Below are 18,607 nucleotides of genomic sequence, written 5' to 3' on the forward strand. Positions count from 1 at the left end.
CAGGATTTGTTGCCGTTATGTTGCCTGGCTCTGGCTGTCCAGGTGATTCTGAGTCCCAGTGACCCCCTGTGATAGAGTGGAGCTGTTCCCTCGGGTTTCCTGGCCTGTAAGCATGACATAGGAGCCTTGGTGGAATAGCAGTTACGAGTTGGGCTGCTATCCTTAAAGTCAGCAGTTTGAAATCACCAGGTGATCCTTGGGAGAAAGACAGGGCTTTCTACTCCCATAAAAGGTTTACCATCTCAGAAATTCACAAAGGGCAGCTCTACTCTGCCCTATAAGGTCCCTATGCATCGGCATCAACTCGGTGGCAGTGGGTGATTAGTTTTAGAATCACGAAGTCTTTTTCCTATGGAGAAGCCACTGGGTGGGCCCCAACTGCCAATGTGTACAAACTCTTCACCAATGCAGACAAGACTAGTGGCTAAGGGCTTAAGGAGATGGGGCCTCCTTCTGTCTCCAAATCGACCCAGGCAGGCCTACCAGGGTCCCTGGATCTTCCCCTTTGTTTCCACAGATTCCAGAAGATGTCTCAGGTGTCCCTACCCCAGAAGATGCTGGGAAGAGTAGCAAAAAGCTGGGGAAGAAGTGGAGGGCAGTGATTTCAAGAACCATGAACAGGAAAACTGGCAAGATGATGGTGAAGGCCCTGTCGGAGGAGATGGTGAGGCCTGGGCGGGGGGCAGGCTTGGGAGACCATTCTGGCTGGATGTGAGAACAGCTAGAAGAAGGGAGGTCACTTGAGAGTGGGACAGGGAAGCAGGGAGCACGCCTCTGGCTGGAAAAGGTGGCTTCTGAGAAGGGACGATAGTTTGGGGAATAGAAGCTTCTGGAAAAGGCAAGCATGAGGCAGCTGAAAGGGAGGTGGGATTGCCTGAGGCCAATTCATTCACCAGAGTTTTGCTGGGAACTAAAATTCCTGGGTTGGAGGAGCTGAAAGAAAGAAAATAGGAGACAAGCCTGGCTTCTGGCCAGGAGGAAGCTGGCACAGACACGGCTGTTGGGCCAACAGATCCCAAGTAGCTTAAAGTCACGGGGAGGCCTGTGGCTCTTTAGAGAACACCGAGGCCACGCTATGCTGGCCACCGAGGGCCCTGGGTCCTATTTTCAGGAAATTTGCGAGCCAGTTGTTAAACACAGCCATTAGTAAAGGTTAAATTATACATACCTACAATTAAACTCATTGTAAACTTAAAGTAATGAATACTCAAAATTAATCACACCCTAATTCTGGTGAAACATATTGAAAGTCCCATGGAGTACCAAAAGAAGGAACAAATCTCTCTTGGAAGAAGTGCAGCCAAAGTGCTCTAAAGGCGAGGAGAGGGACTTCGTCTCACGTACTTTGGACATGTTGTCAGAAGAGCCCAAGTCCCTGGAGAAGGGCATCATGCTGGGCAGATAGGAGGGCAGCGCCCAAGAGGAAGGTCCTCGGGAGACGGACTGACACGATGGCTGCAACAAAGGGCTCCGGCCTAAGGACCATTGTGAGGATGGCGCAGGACCACGCAGTGTTTTCTTCAGCTGTTCAGAGGGTAGCTATGGCTCAAAGCCAACTCCATGGCACCTAACAACAGCAATTCTTGTACGTTATTTCCTATCATCTATGTTCTTGGTGATGGTGCTGTCCGGGAAGTGCTGGCCGGCACCCATAACCACAAGGTCACGGCTTCAAACCCACCAGCCACCCCTCCGGAGAAAGAGGAGGCTGTCAGCTCGCATCGAGAAAGGCTCTGTGAATTGGAATCCATTCCGTGGCAGGGGCTTGACTTAGGGGATGGGTCTGGGTGATGGGAACACCCTCTGATGGCGTGCTGCTGTGAGTCACATCTCAATGGGAGCGTGACAGGGTTGGCAGTATTTACAGTACGGAATTGGCAGACCCAGGCACCACACTTTGGGAGAGAGTTGTTTGGATGCGTTCCCCTCATGCCACTGCACGATGGGTGGTTGGGGGCATCCTGAGGTAGCACGTGCTGCTGAGTGGCCTTCTCTGTCAAGTCCAGACACTCACAGCACTTGCCTTCCAGCGTCACCGAGAGGATCAAATGACATGAGAGGCGTGCACCCTGTGAGGAGCGCAGCCAAAAGTAGTTCGTCTGCCGCATGACAACATGCTTGCCCGTGCCCTCGCACCAGGCCTGGGTTCCTCCACCAGGGCCTTTTCGGGGTGCATATCTGCACTTTGAGCTGACAGCACAACTCATGCGGCACCCACCTGAGCCTCATTCCATGAGGCAGGCAGGGCAGACACCGTCATTCCCATCTAACAAGGAGAAAGCCAACCCCCCAACCCAAACTCCCTGGCATGGAGTTAATTCCTACTCAGAGATCCTGGAGGACAGAGTAGAACTGTCCCTGCGAGTTTCTGAGACGACAACTCTTTCCCAGAGTGGAAAGCCTCATCTTTCTCCCATGGAGCTGCTGGTGGTTTCAAACTGCTGATCTTGTGGTTAACAGCCCAGTGCATAATCATTACACCACCAGGGCTCCTGAAGAGGAAAGGACTCAGAGAATGGCATAAGGCACAAGCCTGGACCCATGGAGTCTGGGCCCCTAGCCTCTTTACTTGGGGGCTACCCTGTATGCCCCCAGCCTAGACTGCTCAGCACATCCTGCCCACCCCTTCCCCCTTAGGGAGACCCCCTGGAAGAGAGCTCAGGCTCCCCGACATCCCCAGACTGCAGCCTAGACAGCCCTGGACCCGAGAAGATGGCGCTGGCCTTTTCTGAGCAGGAGGAGCGAGATACCCCTGCACTGAGCCGCCAGACATCCACAGGTGAACTTGGGCCTGGGGGAAGGACTAGGTCAGGGTCACACGGGCTTGCTGCCTGTGGGAGGGATGAGAGAAATAGGGACCTCACTCTTTGTACCCTGGGAAATTTACTAGTCATCTTCAGATTCAAATTTTATAACCACCCCATGGCGATGAACAATCATGATCCCCACTTGATTGATGAGAAAACTGAGGCCCCAGGAGGTTAATTGACTTGTTAAATGATGCAGCTGGTGGGTGGCAGAGCTGAGACTTGACCTCTAATTACCCTTGAGAAGCTTCCACTTGCCCTCCCCAGACCCTGGAAGGGGCCACTGGCAGAAGAGCCTCATTGTCCTTTTGGACCAACCCATCCCCCAACCACCAGGGGCGCTAAAGGATACTGCTCCCTGAAACTCAGGCATCCCAGACTGGGAGTCAGGAGTCTCCATCGGTGAGGACTCAGCCTCTTGGACCTCAGACCTTGGTTAGTTAATTGGCACGTTCTAGATGTCGCCTGGGTTGCAGTACTGTAGGGCCACCACCTGTCTCCCCCCTCCAGGTCTGGCCTGTGGTCACATTCCAAGTCCCAGGCTCTTTGGGTCCATAGACCGTTTCGTGCATACTTAAAAGCCACATCCAATGCCCCTCACCTTCCCCTCCCCACCGAGAAAGAGCCCATCTGAGTTCCTTGTGGCATTGCGACCCTGAGACTTTTCCAGCAGAGAAAGTAATGCTGGGTGTGAATAATGCACCTTCCCGGGTTGAGAGAATACTGGAATGGGAATCTAGAGCCCTGGAATCCACTGGACACCATGCCGCCCAAGGGCCTTGCTTTCGCCTGTCGGCCTCAGTTTTCCTCATCTGCTCATTAGACCATTGACCCAGGGGCCCTTTGGATTTGCCCATGCTTTTCTACCATAGTCTACATCCTTGGAATTCCTAGCCACACCCCTGGAAGGCACCCTTCACGCACAGACTAATGGCTCCCTTCTCCCCGCCCCTCTCCTGTAGGCAGCGAGCTCTGCAGCCCCAGTTTCAGGGAGGAAGCACCTGCCCCTCAATACACAGGACCCTTCTGTGGCCGGGCACGTGTCCACACAGACTTCACCCCAAGCCCCTATGACCGCGACTCATTGAAACTGCAGGTAAGATTGGCCTCAGGGCAGCTTCTTGAGCCTGGCGGGTGGCTCCCCACAAGGAGACCCCCACAGAGCAGGGGTGCCCTTAAGCCTCTCTGTCCTCCCTCACAGAAAGGAGATATCATTCAGATCATCGAGAAGCCGCCAGTGGGCACGTGGCTGGGCCTGCTCAATGGCCGGCTTGGATCTTTCAAGTTCATTTATGTGGACGTGCTGCCTGAGGAGAGTGTGAGCCCTGCCCGCCCGTGCCGCAGCAAGAGCAAGGGCAAGAGGCCCAAGCCCAAAACCCTACACGAGCTGCTGGAGCGCATTGGCCTGGAGGTACCAGGGGTGGGACTGGAGGGGGGTGTTCAGGGGCAGGGGGGGGGGCACGTGCGGCAGCAACGCTGAGCATGGGGTCTGCAGGGGTAATGTCTAAGTGGCCCCACTGGCAGGCAACCTGTCCTCTGCCCGCAGGAGCACACGTCCACCCTACTACTGAATGGTTACCAGACCCTGGAGGACTTCAAGGAGCTGCGGGAGACGCATCTCAACGAGCTGAACATCATGGACCCGCAGCACCAGGCCAAGCTGCTCACTGCGGCTGAGCTGCTGCTGGACTACGACAGTGAGTGGGCCTGCTGACTGAGGGGTGCTGTGGCTGTGGGAAGACCCTGGCCCCCCTTGAATGTGCACCTCTGGGAGGGCAGGGAGCCGCAGAAGGGGAGGCATGTTCTCAGGGCAGCAAAGCTGAGCAAGAAATAACAGGCAAGCTTCCTGCCCCGGCTTCCCACTTCCTGACTTAGCCCTAATGACCTTGAGGAGTCCTGGCCGGGAGGTGGCCTGGAAGCCACAACCCTATGGCTTCCAGAAGGATGTGGGGAGAGGGAGAAGGGCAGGAATGGGGACCCGGAAGGGAAATGCTGTCACAGTGGCTCCCGGGGAGGTACAAGTTACCTAGTTTCTGTCGTCCCTTCCTCCCTTGCCCCCTGGCAGCAGGCAGCGAGGAGGCAGAAGAGGGCACTGAGAACATCCAGGAGCCGGTGGCACACACAGAATCTGAACCCAAGGTGGACATACCTCGGGACTCAGGCTGCTTCGAGGGCTCGGAGAGCGGGCGCGATGAGACGGAGCTGGCAGCAACCGAAGAGCAGCTCCACCGCCTCTACTTGGCTGAGGAATCTTGAAGTGGAGTGGCAGGGCAGGTGAGGCCAGGCCGGAGCTGCGGGGACCCCACCATCAGGCTGGGTCCGCGTCTCCGCAACTGGCCCCCAAGCCTGGTCCTGCTTTCCTAAGACACTGGGGCTGCAGAGGCCTGACCGCCCCATGGCTTCGCTGAGGGGATGAGGCGCTGCCCAGGGCACATCACCTGGCCCAGAGCCCAGAGCCCTCTCCCAGTGGCTCATGGCAACACAGCCCCTCCTTAGCTATAGCACATGTGCCAATGAGGGACCACACCTATGTCCCTCCCCATCAAGACCCCCAAACCCTCCTCACCCCTGTCACACTGCTTCTGAAAGGGAGACCAGGTCTGTATTTCAGGGCAGCCTCCAAACCCAAGGGAAGGTGGCTCCTGCAAAGGGCCCGGAGGTATCCTAAGCCCAGATTTCCCACTAAGTTTACAGCGGCCCCCACTGGCCCCTCCACCATCCTCGCTCCTTGACATTCTTAGAGGTCTGGCCACAACATCACAACGGGAGCCGGGCCCAGAGCCTCTGAGCTTTGGAGGGGTCCAAGGTGGGACAGAACCACCCTAAGGGCCTTGCCAAAACCAGGCAGTGACAACACAAGTCGGCTCTCCTGTTACCAGTGGCCCAGGAACCAGTGGGGTTTCCTGAGGGGCTACAGGGCCCTCTAGCTACCAAATAAAAAGACCCCCTCCCCCTTCACCTCCAACTCACACCATAAAACCATCCTCAGCCCTGGGACAGTGCCTGCCTACCTTCCCCTCCCAGTCCTGGCCCCCTCCGCCCACCCCCAAGACTGATGGCAGGTGTTCATTGGAATGGTCCCTCTGTCCCAGATGCAGATCTGGGCCTTGACTTTGGCCACTTGCGTGGCTTTTAACAATCCCAGAAAGCATGAAGCTTGCCACAAGGGGGTCCATTGACCCCATTTTACTTTGCTAAAGGTTTTCATGTACTCAGAGCTCCAGAAGAGGAGGGTGAGTACCTTGGTGGGGGCTTCCTGGACTCTAGTACCAAGCCTGGCCCCGATGCCCCCAGAGTATCCCTGCTGACCACAGTGCCCACTGCATCTAGGGCTGCCTGCTTCATGGGCAGCCACCCGCCTTCTTCCCAGGATCTTGATTGAAGCTAGCTTTGGGAAAGGGATTGAGTGTAAATACGAGGTGAGGGTGGGGGTTGGAGGGGGACCGCTTAGTAGCTGTAAAGTACATCCCAACCCACTGCTATCAAGATGCTTCTCTTAGTGACCTGTAGGACAGAGTAGAACGCCCCCCCACGGGGTTTCTCAGGCTACACATCTTTGCAGAAGCGAGCTGCCTCTGCTTTCTGCCGAGGCGTGGCTGATGGGTTCCAACAGCTGACTTTGGGGTTTGCAGTTGAGTGCTTAACCACAGCGCCATCAGGACCCCTTTAATAAAGTACTTGAGTGAAACTAAATGACGGTCTCCAGTTATCCTTCTGATGGAGAGAGGGGTGGGAGGACAGACCAAATCCACTACCATCGAGTCAATTCTGGCTCACAGCCACTCACGAAAGCAGAGGAGAGCTGCCGCTGGGGTTTCTGATGCTGTAAATCTTCATTTCCCCAAGTGGGTGATACTGCCTCCGAGGAGGTGTTGAAAGGGTCCAGGTGGGCCAGGGCTACAGAACCCTCTATCTACACTGTATCCTAGACTATGGGCTATAGGACAAATGTTTTTTATTGCTGGGGGCCGCTGTCTTTTTTCTGAAAAGGGGGTGATAACCAAATAGATTTGGGGACCTCTGAAGTCTTCCAGAGGAGAACTGGTGGGTTCAAACTGGTGATCTTGCTGTCAGCCCAATGCCTACTCCACCAGCAAGATGTCCCGCTATGGTCCTTACAGCGTCATCGTCCCGTCATCGTTCCCTTCCCCAAAGATGCTTCGGAGCCCTGATGTTGCTGGGTGACAGCTCCACTTGGAAGCCCTAGCTGGCTTTGTCCACCACTCTAAGTTCAGAACAGAGACTCCGGCTTCACAGTCCCGAGGCCTGGCTGGGATCTAAGAGGGTCGGGGTCACTCGTTCCGTCTTCCTAGAATTGTTCATTTTAACAAGAGCCTTGCAGACCTTCACCTTCATAAGGAAGATGCTGTGATGTGGGGGTGGGGCTGCCCAGGGGTCAGCCTGGGAATTAGCAGGGCCTACGTTTTGACACTGCTGCTTCCTGAAGCCCACCCACTGAAACGACTGTCTCCTGGGAGGTGGAATAGAGACAAAGACTTTATCGGGCAGCATTATCTGCCCTCGGGCCCTGCTCATGGCAGCCCATTCACACTGGAAGGACATGCTGCCCGGTCTCCGTCATTCCCATGAGTGGTCATGGACTGGGCCATCATGATCTGTAGGGTGTGCACTGACTGATTTTCAGAAGCAACACTCCAAATTCCACTGACTGATGGGGTGGGAGTGGGGGGGTGGGCAGTTGCACAGGAACCAACCCAGCTGTCTGTCACAGGAAGTGGGAATGTTGCCACTGAAGTAAAACCCAAACCCAAACCCTAATAACCTGGGTGAAGGGGAGGGGAGGCAAGATCTAATGAGTGGGAGGTCAGCCAAGAAACGATGAAGGCAAAGGAGGGCAAACAACAAACCCACTGCTGCTGAGTTGATTCTGACTTGGAGCAGCAGAGTCAAACTGTGCTTCCTGGAGTTATCATGGAGTAGCTCATCGGGTCTTTCTTCTGAGGCGCTTCTGGGTGGATTTGAACTTCCAAGCCTTTGGTTAGCAGCCAAGCACATTAACAGTTTGGACACCCCACCCAAACCACCCAAGGGAGAGTTGCCACCAGAGTGAAAGTGAGGCCATTCAGCTGTGCTCACCCCAGTTCTTGGAGACTAGGCATCAAGACCATGGAATGGGACAGTGTTACTGTCACAAAGAAACAAGAAATCCCAAGTTACCTCGAGTCCAATGGCATCGAATAATTGCCATCATGTGGTGAGCACAGACATAATCATATGTGCCGCCTTATAGTCCTCGTGGTTCCCTTGGGATAGACATGATCATAACCCCAGTGTGCCAAGGAGGAAACCGAGGCAGAGAGATCAAAGATGTTGACTAGAAAGCCACAGCGAGGAATTGGCCCAACCTCAGAGTTGAGGTTACTAAAGATTTGGTGGTGCTGCCGAGTAAGCACTGGACTGCTAATGGCAAGGTCAGAGGTTCAAATCCATCAGCTGCTTGTCAGGAGAAAGATGAAGCTGTCTGCTCCTATAAAGACTGACTGCCTTGGAAGTCCCTGTTCAGGATCACTCTATCAGACTCGACTCAGTGGCAGTGGGATTGGGGTTCCACTGAATGGCTTCTCCTAGAGTAGCATCGACAGAATTTGTCACACAAGGGGACAAAGGTATATGGACAGACATCCACGACAGCTTCATCCATACTAAAAACAGCTGGAGGCCACACAAATGGGAGATAGATTGCCTTGGGGTCCATCAGTACATTACCATGCAGCCATTAAAAAGGATGTCAAACATGGGGGAAGCCTTCCTGATTTTTTTTTTTTGCCTTCCTGATTTTTTATTCTTCCATTTCAAATGTGAGGATGATACAAATACTGGACAAACATTCTTGCAGCAAATGAATTTCATGCTGTGTCAAGGGGAAAAGCAAATATTAAAACATGATTTATACAGTGATTCCATTTTTATTGAAAGACAGAGGAAAAAATACAACGGAGAGAAAAGACGGGGAGGATCTTTATCCTGAGACATGGCTAGAGGACTTGAACTGCTGATTGGGGGTTAGCGGCTCAACGCCAAACTCGACCCCAAAAATGAGGGAGAAATGTTCACTTTTATTTTCTTTCCATTTTAAAGGAATAATACCTCAATTTGAAAAGAAAAAAAACCTAAACTACACAAACCAAATAGGGCACAAGCCACTGGCCTACCATTTGGGGGTAGCAGCAAAGCCTGGTGGGTAATTTTTGGCAGGGCCTTCTGGAAAGATAGTGTGAAGGGGACTAATGCCCATCGTGCTTAAAATCTATACCCCATAGAAGAAATTCCTTTATCTCTTTGAACCCCTGAGTAATGCATATCTAAGAGGAGCCCTGATGGCATAGTGGTTACATGTTAGGCTGCTGGACACAGTTGGCATTTTGAACCCACCAGGCACTCCACGGGTGAAAGATGGGCCTTTCTACTCCCGTAAAAGAAAATCTTGGAAAATTCACAGGGGGAATTGTATCCTCGCCGAGAGAGTCGCTATGAGTCAGCATCGACTTGATGGCAGTGAGTTTGGTTTTGTGAGAATGAATGTATATCTGCAGAACGATCGTGGTGCTATCATTAATCATTGGCCCGCTAACTGAAAGGTCAGTGGTTCAAACCCACCAGCTGCCCCAAGAAAAAAAGACAAGGCAGTCTGCTTCCAACAAGGTTTCGAGCCTGGGAACCCTCATGTGGCAGCACTCTGCTGTCCTGTAGGTGCACTATGAATCATGGAAAGCTGTGGGTTGCAGCTGAACAGGTAACCACTATGCAACCCAGCACATAGTACCTGCTCAATGAAAGATTGTGTCCCATCCTCTAAATTCGCACCACCTCTTACTTCTCTTTCCCACCCTTGAAGGCTCCTCTCATCCAACAACCCTGAGTGTTGCGGTCAAGAGCGAGGGCTTTGAAGTTCAACTAGCATGTTTACCAATCCTGGCTCCACCACTTACTGGTTACATGATTTCAAGAAAGGTGTATACGTACACATTTCTGTGCTATCAAATAGGAATAACGATCTGATAATATCTTATAATGATTAAATACAACCATGGGGTTGTGAAGGAGCCCTCGTGGCGCAATGGTTAAGCACCTGGCTGTTAACCAGAAGGTTGGCAGTTCAAAGCCACCAACCACTTTAAAGGAGAAAGATGTGACAGTCTGTTTCTGGAACAATGTACAGCGTTGGAAACCCAATGGGGCAGTGTGGTAGTTACATAATCTGGTGTCAATTTGAAGATTAATAGTGTAGAGGTGGAGTCTAACCTGTCATTCAGGATCTAGCCAATGAGGCCTCTATGCAGGCATGGCCTTCTCCTGAGGATTCTGGGAACTCCTGGATTTCCTCCTTGGAGGCGGGAGATACTCTCTCTAGGCTCACTCTCTGGGAGACATCCCTGTGGAGGAGACACATGGAGAGAGGCTGATGGAGCCAGACCACTGGAGCCGGAGAAGCCACGTGAAGACCCCTGCCAGTGCTGAGATGCTTCTACCGCCACTGGATCCACAAGACTCTGCACCCACTGGCCTGTGATCTTCCTGCATTCGGCATCATTGCATGTGTTTTGTGAGTCTGAAGAGGACTTTATAGATTGGTATCAGACATATGGGCTAATATCAGATTTATGGATTTGATCCTCAATATTCAACTGCTCTTATATATAAAGCTCTTTCTTATACACATATGAGTGTCCATGAATTTGCTTCTCTAGTCTATCGGGACTAACACAGGCAGTTTCATGCTGTCTTATAGGGACGCTAGGAGGTGCAATGGGCTGCACAGTAGTGGGGGCTTGGTTTGGTTGGCTAGTTTTAGTTTGAAGTTGTTAGAGGGAATGTGTATAAAGTTCCTGGCACACGGTGCCTATAGATGGTGGCCACTGGACTTTTGGTCACCTCCAGGATATTGAGCACCAGACTGGTCACAAAGGTCACATCACTGTATGCTTGTCTGCCCAGAGGGTTTGGGGACTCAGGGTAGAAGATTCTCAAAGTGGAAGCAGTGAAGGGAAGCCCATCTGAGTAGCCTGGGGTAGCTCAGTTCAGAGGAAGAAGACTAGCCCAAGGCTGGGAGGAAAAAGCTAAAGGGCCAATTCAACTAGAGTGAGAGCTCAGCCAGCTCACCAATTCAGAGTTTGAGGTCCCACATTCCGCCAGAGTTAGCAGCCCAAGCAATTGGCTCATAACCAGCTGAACTCTCTCTCCCCTCTCACTCTGCTTCTTTTTGTCACCTTACCTTAGTAGGTTCTGATCAGTTCCTTCAGGGCCCTCCCCACACCCAGATACACTCTCCTCCCTGCCCACCCTACAGTAGTCTGCGCTGACATGAGGCACAGAAAGAGGCCCCAGCCAGCCCCTGCTAGTCAGCTCCCAACCTCTCACTTGACCAAGGTTTTTCACAGCAGGGGGAGGCTTTACGTGGGTTATTAGAGCTCAAGGGCATTAGACCAAAAGCTAAAATGAGGTTGCTGAGGAAAAATAAAACAAAAGACACTGATCACCATGGTCTCCCATAGGGTGAAATACCACCACCAACCCTACCCCCACCCACACCCTGAAGTCAGGAAATTCAGGATGAGGGCTGCAGTTTCCCAGCTGGGAGTGGAAAAGTAACTCTCACACCTCTCCTTCACAATAGAGGTGACCTTACCTTCTCCCACCACCGCCACACATTATTCAGTCACCAACACAATCAAGTGGGAAGGAACTGCTTCCCCTGTAGACCCCAGCCAAGACTCCTCCTCCAGGAAGGCCCTAAATAAACGGAATTCTATAGCACTTGATATGTGGGCTTCACCTTTTCCTATAACTTCACGCTGACCAATATAGCATTTGTATACCATTGCCTCTGGGACTGGCCAGGGATAGCTCAGAAAGAACCCCGGGCCATGGCCCTCACAAAGGGGCAGCCAACTTGACTGTGGGAACCCGGCAAGCCAACTTCCTGACTTTCTGTGCGAATGAAACCCCACCATCAGTTCAACCCAAGGGCAGGGGTCTGGAGAGAGACTGAAGAGATGGCAGGTTAGAACAAAAACCAATCCGCCACTCTCAGATCAGCTCAACTCTAGGCCTAATATGAGCGATCACTGGTAAAAGGAATCTCAAATGGTTAAAAAAAATTAATCCAACAAACACCGCTGTTTCTTCATATACAAGAGAACAGGACCCAGGAGTGCAATTTCTCCCAGAGTGAATCCAAGAGGTAGTCAACAAACATGTGTTTCACAACACGTGGATTCACAAACACGTGTTGACTACTAGATACAGGAAAGGCTCCTTTGAGTCAAGCGAGATTTGAAAGTATTCGAACTCCCTTATTTGACAAAAGAGCAAGGGAGGTGGTGGTCATGGAAGTTCTCTGGACTCGGGTTAGGAGGTCTGGATTCTGCTCCTGATTATACTCGCTCTGTGACCTTAACTAAGTCGTGATACTTAGCTAGCGAGAGAATGCACAGCGTGGACTGTTGTAGCAATGCGTTCTTGTCGAAACGCTGCACACCAGAACCTGTATTTTATGGCGAACAATCACCATGGCTCTTACTTTGGGTGCAAAACTATCACCTTGCTAGCTAAAGTGGCCCAGCCAAATTGCCACAGATTGGCAGTGCTGGCAGAGATGACCCTGGAAAGTGGGGGTGGCCTGAAGAAAGAGTAAAGGGGCCTGAGCTATTAGGGAGAGCATTTCAATTCCAGGACCCTCATCTTCCTGGGTGGAGTATGAACTCCTCACTCTAACGCATCAACTGGAGAACCCCCTCCCTCATGGCAGAAGGAAAATTGACCAAGGGCTTGAGCAGACAATCTGAAAAAGAAATACAAGTGGCAAAAAATAAAACAGGAGATACAGCTAATGTCTCATCATATTATGAACCAAAGAAGCAGAAATTTCAAAGCACCAAGAGTGGTGCAGTGGGTTCCTCATTGGGCTGCAGCAGTTCAAACCCACCAGCTGTTCTTTGGGAGAAAGGTGCAGCTGTCTGCTCCAGTAAAGACTTGCAGCCTCAGACACCCACAAGGGCAGTTCTAGTCTGTCCTCTAGGGTCACTATGAATGAGAATCAACTTGATGGCAGTGAGTGAGTGAGTGTAAGATACTATTTGGTTATTATCAAATGACCAAATGTTTTCAAGGAGATGAGTTGAAGCCGGCCCTCTGAAACGCAGCTAGCAGGAATAAACTGGACCGGCTTTTCTGAAAAGCAGTTTGGCCATATTTTTCAAGACCCTGTCGATTCCACTTCTAGGGATCTATCTGTCTGATGTAAATATTCACCAAACCAAAAGTAAACCCACTTCCACTAAGTCGATTCTGACACATAGTGACCCTGTAAGGCAGAGTGGAATTGGCTCTTTGAGTTTCCAATGCTGTAAATCTTTACAGGAGCAGACAGCTTCATCTTTCTCCCACGGAGCAGCTAGTGGGCTCAAACCACTGACCTGGAGGTTAGCAGCCCAATAGGTAACTCCACTAAGGCAGCAAGGATCCTGGAGAAAATGACAGCCATGCCCACATATAAAATTAAATTCACTGCCATTGAGTCGCTAGGGACGACTGTCCCCATGAGCTTCTGAGATTGTATGTAAGTCTTTACGGGAGTAGAAAGCCCTTTCTCTCATGAAGCAACTGGTGCTTTCGAACTGCTGACTTTTCTCCATGGGAGAAAGATGAGGCTTTCTGCTCCCATAAGGAGTTACAGTCTCGGAAAGTCACAGGGGCAGTTCTACTCTGTCTTATAGGGCCACTATGAGTCGGAATCGACTTAGCAGAAGTGGGCTTGACTTCTTTTTCATACCCACATAAAAGGAAGTTCTGTTAGCAGAACTGTAACAGATCAGGGACCAGGGTGTCTACCCAGCATGGGCCAATTCAGGCTCCGGAAAGGGGGGTGGGGTTAACGTAGGTGGGCGGTACACTTCGATTGGCCCAATCTAGGCCAGGTGGTCTTAATTCAGCCAATGGGATCAACCAGTACCATCAACCATGTCTCCCAGCGCAAGGCTCCCAGAAGCTGGAACCTGGAAACCAACCGGCTCTCTTTCCCACTGCAACTCTGCCTCTTGCTCAGCCATGCCTCGGTCTTCCCCCCCACCCCACCCAGGTCACCACGTGTGGAGGTGCTGTCCTGTGTTCAGTTAACTGTAAAGCCTGAAACTTCTTCTATCCCTTATAAAAATCCACTTGGATCACAAACCAGGCTTTAGCGTGAATTCTTTGCTGTGTGAAGCCAAGAATCGAGGTATTTCCCACCCGAGAAATCTAACAGTTCCTCACAACAACAGTTATAAGAGTGAAAAATTAGAAGCTCCTAAATATTTGACGATAGGGGAATGGTTATATATATACATATTATAAAGTGATTAGGATGTTTTCAAATACGGTGTGATGATAAAAATGCTAGGGAAAAAATCAATATAACAAAAGTATATTTATTAGAACAAAACTCAAATTCTTAAAGAGTCCAGATCTGGCTGAGATTAGAGGATTTTTGAGACTTTGGATTTGAGCTCATCTTCAAACCTCGAACTTCCTCTTTACCTAATTAACAGATTAATAAAGAATATCACCCAAGAGTTCTGTGCTCCTTTAAAATAAATCATCTACCAGCTGGTCAACAATAAAGCAAAGGTGAGAAGGTAAGGGGCCAGGGAAACTGGAGTACTGGAAATGGAACAACCAGAATGATAATAGCAAGAATGTCACGACCCATTGTGAAATACACAATCAATATCACTGAGCAATTTGTGTACACATTGTTAAATGAGAACCTAATTTGCCGTGTAAACTTCCACCAAAAACACAATAAAGTTTCGTTATAACTCTGATGTAGTTTGTCATTGTGGGTAGCCTTCTTGAATCTTTGTTATGTGTTGTCACTTTTTCGGTATACGATGAAATCCAGGATTGATGAACCTACAGAGACAACATGCAGAATCAAGGTTCCTGGGGGGTACAGTGGGGGAGGGGGTGGTAAAGGAGAACTGACATCAAGGCGTTCAAGAAGGAAGCGAAAATTTGGAAATGGATTGTGGTAGCAATTGTACAATACTGTTTGATGTGATTGAATTATGGAATGGTAGGATATCTGTATTCGCTTCCAATAAAATGGTTTTGAAGGAAAAAAGTATTATTTTTTTTTAAAAAACTATATAGTTACATTCTAGTGATGTTTTTAAAAATACATGCACGGGGCAAAAAGACTAGACAGAAATAACATCAAACATTAATAGTGATTGCTTATCTTGGTGATGGGGTTTTGGGTGATTTGTTTTATATAAATAGTTTTTATTGGGGGCTCTTACAGCTCTTTTAACAATCCCTTAATCAATTGTATCAAGCATGTTGTGGGTGATTTTTTAAAAAATCTTAAGTTTCTATACTTTTCCAGGTTTCAATAATGAATATGTATTATGTTGACTATCCTTTTGTAAAGCACAGTGCAGGTATCACAGGAAGGGGCTGCTTGCCTCTTTTCTCTCTAAGCTTTCTAAATGTTTAAAGTGAGGAAAGGACCTCTTCTGAGATGGTCTAGTTCAGTGGTTCTCAATCCCTTCAGACCCAGCCCTCACTCAGTCATACATACACAACAGACAATATTATGTAGGACACCCTTTAGCACCCTAAATTAAATTTCATAGTTACTATAGCCTGTTCATATATATGATTTCTAGAGTAGAAATATAATGTACTAATTATAATGTAGAAGAGAAATAAAAGGGAGAGGAAAGTAATGTATAATACTGCCAGTACTCTGGGAGTTTATCAGACAGATGGTGGGAGTTTGCACGCTGCTGGGATGATGGAAGCCATGGTCCCAGTATGTCAAATACCAGCAGGGTCCCCGACTAATAACAGATACAGAAGATGGGTCTGGTGATCTACTTCTGAGAATTAGTCATCAAAAACCTTATGGATCACAGCAGAACAGGGTCCTACTCACTTTCTTTGGGCAGGTCATCAGGTGGGATCCTTCGGCAGAGAACATCTTGTGTGTTGAAGTCAAGGGCCATTGAGGATGAGGGCAATCCTTGGTAGATAGATTGGCACATTATCAGCAATGATGGGCCCCCATATATGCTGGTGCTGGTCAAGAGGATGGCGGAGGACCGGGCACCAATTCATTTTGTTGTACATAAGCCTGCCTTAATCAGAGCCAACCATCTCTAGCTATCTAATTTGTAATTGGGTAAGAAGTATTTCAATATGCAAATACCCAGGCAAGACTAGACTTAAACACATAAGCATACGGTAGTCAGACATTTTCGCTGATGTGTGGAATCTCTAGCAAGGCTACAAATGAAGACTAATGCAGGTGTGTTGGATTGACTACTTAAATATGCCCGAATGACATGATTTTCAAAAGTTGTGACCAACTCTTGGTAAAGTTCTGAAAAAAAATAACGTTCTACCTTCCCTTAATTTGCATAGCTGTTACCTTCCTGGAAATTCGTTGTGCGTACTCAAAATATAAAAATGTTGTTGCCCGTTTTTAGAGAGTCCATTCTGGCTCCTGGAGGCCTTATGGGTGTCAAAGTAGACTGCGCTCCCTGGGGCTTGCAGAGGCTGGTGGTGGGCCTTTCATCCAGGGCACCTCTGCGTGGACCCGAACTTTTGATTAACAGGTGAGCATATTAGCTGCTTACACCACCAGCTAATTATCCCAGGGTTGACCACCTGTATTACTAGCCTATGGAACAGTCAAAAGGTTTACAGGTGTAGATTTCTAGTTCATTATTTTAGAGGCTTAGCCAAAAAGAGGAACCCTTCAAGGAGATGGCATGGCATGGTGGCACAAACACAACAACAATTGTGAGGATGCCACAGGACTGGGCAGTGCTTCCTTCTGTTGTGAGTCCCAGTCCACTCGACGGTACCGAACAACAAAGCAGCAATAATTCTCGTTTTACCTTTACCCAACGCAGGAAATCCACCAGGGCCTTCTTTGTTTCTGTGTTTTTACCTTGTGTGTGTATGTGTGTGCTCTTGCAAAGGGGGCTTGCCTCCTTTGAAATGAATGCTGGTCACAGGCTTAGCCTCCGACCCTCTTCCTAAAGCCTAACCCCTAAGAACAGCAAGGGATTCCTAGACCGTCTTCTCAAAACGGATGCAAACACTTTGTGAATCATTAGAGACCTAGCTCTTCTTTAGTCATGCCAAGGCACGAAAACAAATTACCATTTATTTTGAAAGCCAGTTACTGTCATCCCTTGGGGATTCCCTCACTACTCTTGCCTTGGCCCCAGCCTCAGGAGGACAAAATGAACTGAACTAGAAGAAAGGGCCTAAGAAGGCCAGTCTAGGGGGAGAGGGAGGGGAGCTAGGTTGCTAGGTTACCGCTTTAGCCAATCAAGTGCTCCCAGAGGGGTACCAGATACAGGACAGGTCGCCCTCCCTCTTGCTTTGCCCCAGTAAATTAAGGGATCTCAAAGACTGGGAGGGTGGTATCACAAGAGGGGGGAGGGGCAGAACACACACCAGGCACAAGTCAAGAAACGAGGCTAAAGCACAAAGAAACTGCCATCCCTATATTTCTAAAGCCATTCAAGTCTTCGTGAATTGGCTTTCCCCACAAATGAAAGATGTCTTTATTAAGAAATACCGGAGAGTGGGGGGAGGGGAGTGCGATGTGTACACATTGGTAGACTCACACACAAAGGCAGAGATTTACATAGTAAATTGCATTTATGTTAGAAAATAGATTTAAAAATCAAATACCACCCCCACCCCACCCCCGACCCCCAACAAGATAAAGGGATTGGGTCAGTTGGAAAAAAGGGGCCATGGGGGGGAAGGCAGGAAGTCGACAATGGGAAGAATGGAATTTCGCTGCTATCCAATCAGAAACCCCCTCGGCTCCGGGGCAGAGAACACAGGGAACAAGATGATGACCTCAGCCAGGGCCAGGGACATAAAGAACTGGCCCCAAATAGCCAACTTCCACCCTCTCCCAGAGAGTTTGGATCAGCGCCCACCATCCTGGCCTGGGGAAGTGGGGGGCACAGGAATCTTGAGGAAAGGGGAGGAAGAGGAGAATTGGAAAGAGTGTCAGCCATTGAAAAGACTGAACAATTTACAGCCTCCTCCTGTGGGAGAAATCAATTCTTCACTCTCCCCTCTGACCAAGACTCTGAATACGACCAGGGGCCGTCTCAGTTGGTTTGTAGCATGAATGAGACGGGTTTTCTAGTCAAAGTCTTCAGACATTGTGGATTTATCAAGGAAAAGAACGACTAGGGAGCATGAAAACCCAGACACTAATAAGAATCATCATCGTAATTTCCCACTAGAAAGAAGGGATTTTCATGTTTGTCCCTCACCTCTGAAAAGCTGTGCAGGAGCATGGCTGAGGTAAGCAGAAGGAAGTCAGTCCAGCCTAACCCAGGGGAATAGAAGGCGTGAGGCAGGCTGGGCTAAAAGGATTCGTTCACAGGAGGGGCAGGTCACCTAGAAAACGCTAGTCACTTCCCAACTCTCCAAGTCTGGCCTTAGTTTGAACTAGTCGAAACCTAACGACAGGAACAAACTGAGGGAGACCGATTTTGTAAAGGCAACGTTGACACAGTTAGGAGAGTACTCTGCATCTCTATCTATCTATCTATCTATCTATCTATCTATCTATCTATCTATCTATCTATCTTTCCTCACAAGGGAAGGATTGTTCTGTTCCAATCCTGCTCTGAAGAGAATGTACGTGGGAGCCATAAATGTCATAAATTCCGATCTCCGAATGGAAGGGTGAGATGGGAAATGGCCAGGAACCTGAATGATAAACTATTTAAAAAGAGCTAAGTATCATCTCTGGA

General features: G+C 49.5%; 1 protein-coding gene across 3 annotated transcripts in view; it reads left to right on the forward strand.

Annotated features, from left to right (window-relative positions):
- The window catches only part of SASH3 (SAM and SH3 domain containing 3), an 18,152-nt gene extending 13,083 nt beyond the window's left edge, over positions 1–5,069 (forward strand). The window contains exons 3-8 of one of the 3 annotated variants that reach the window (XM_004713080.2): positions 518–664; positions 2,638–2,779; positions 3,770–3,903; positions 4,009–4,218; positions 4,354–4,504; positions 4,873–5,069. In XM_004713080.2, the coding sequence (XP_004713137.1) occupies positions 518–664; positions 2,638–2,779; positions 3,770–3,903; positions 4,009–4,218; positions 4,354–4,504; positions 4,873–5,063 (975 nt within the window). In that variant the 3' untranslated portion in view covers positions 5,064–5,069. Of the gene's footprint in view, positions 1–517; positions 665–2,637; positions 2,780–3,769; positions 4,219–4,353; positions 4,505–4,872 lie in introns of all 3 variants that reach the window. The other 2 variants (XM_045295874.1, XM_045295873.1) reach the window with 2 other exon arrangements.
- Positions 5,070–18,607: the final 13,538 nt, after the last annotated feature.

This window comes from Echinops telfairi, unplaced genomic scaffold, assembly GCF_000313985.2.
Source record: "Echinops telfairi isolate 266 unplaced genomic scaffold, ASM31398v2 ScPeMD7_6080;HRSCAF=6971, whole genome shotgun sequence".
Classification (NCBI taxonomy): domain Eukaryota; kingdom Metazoa; phylum Chordata; class Mammalia; order Afrosoricida; family Tenrecidae; genus Echinops; species Echinops telfairi.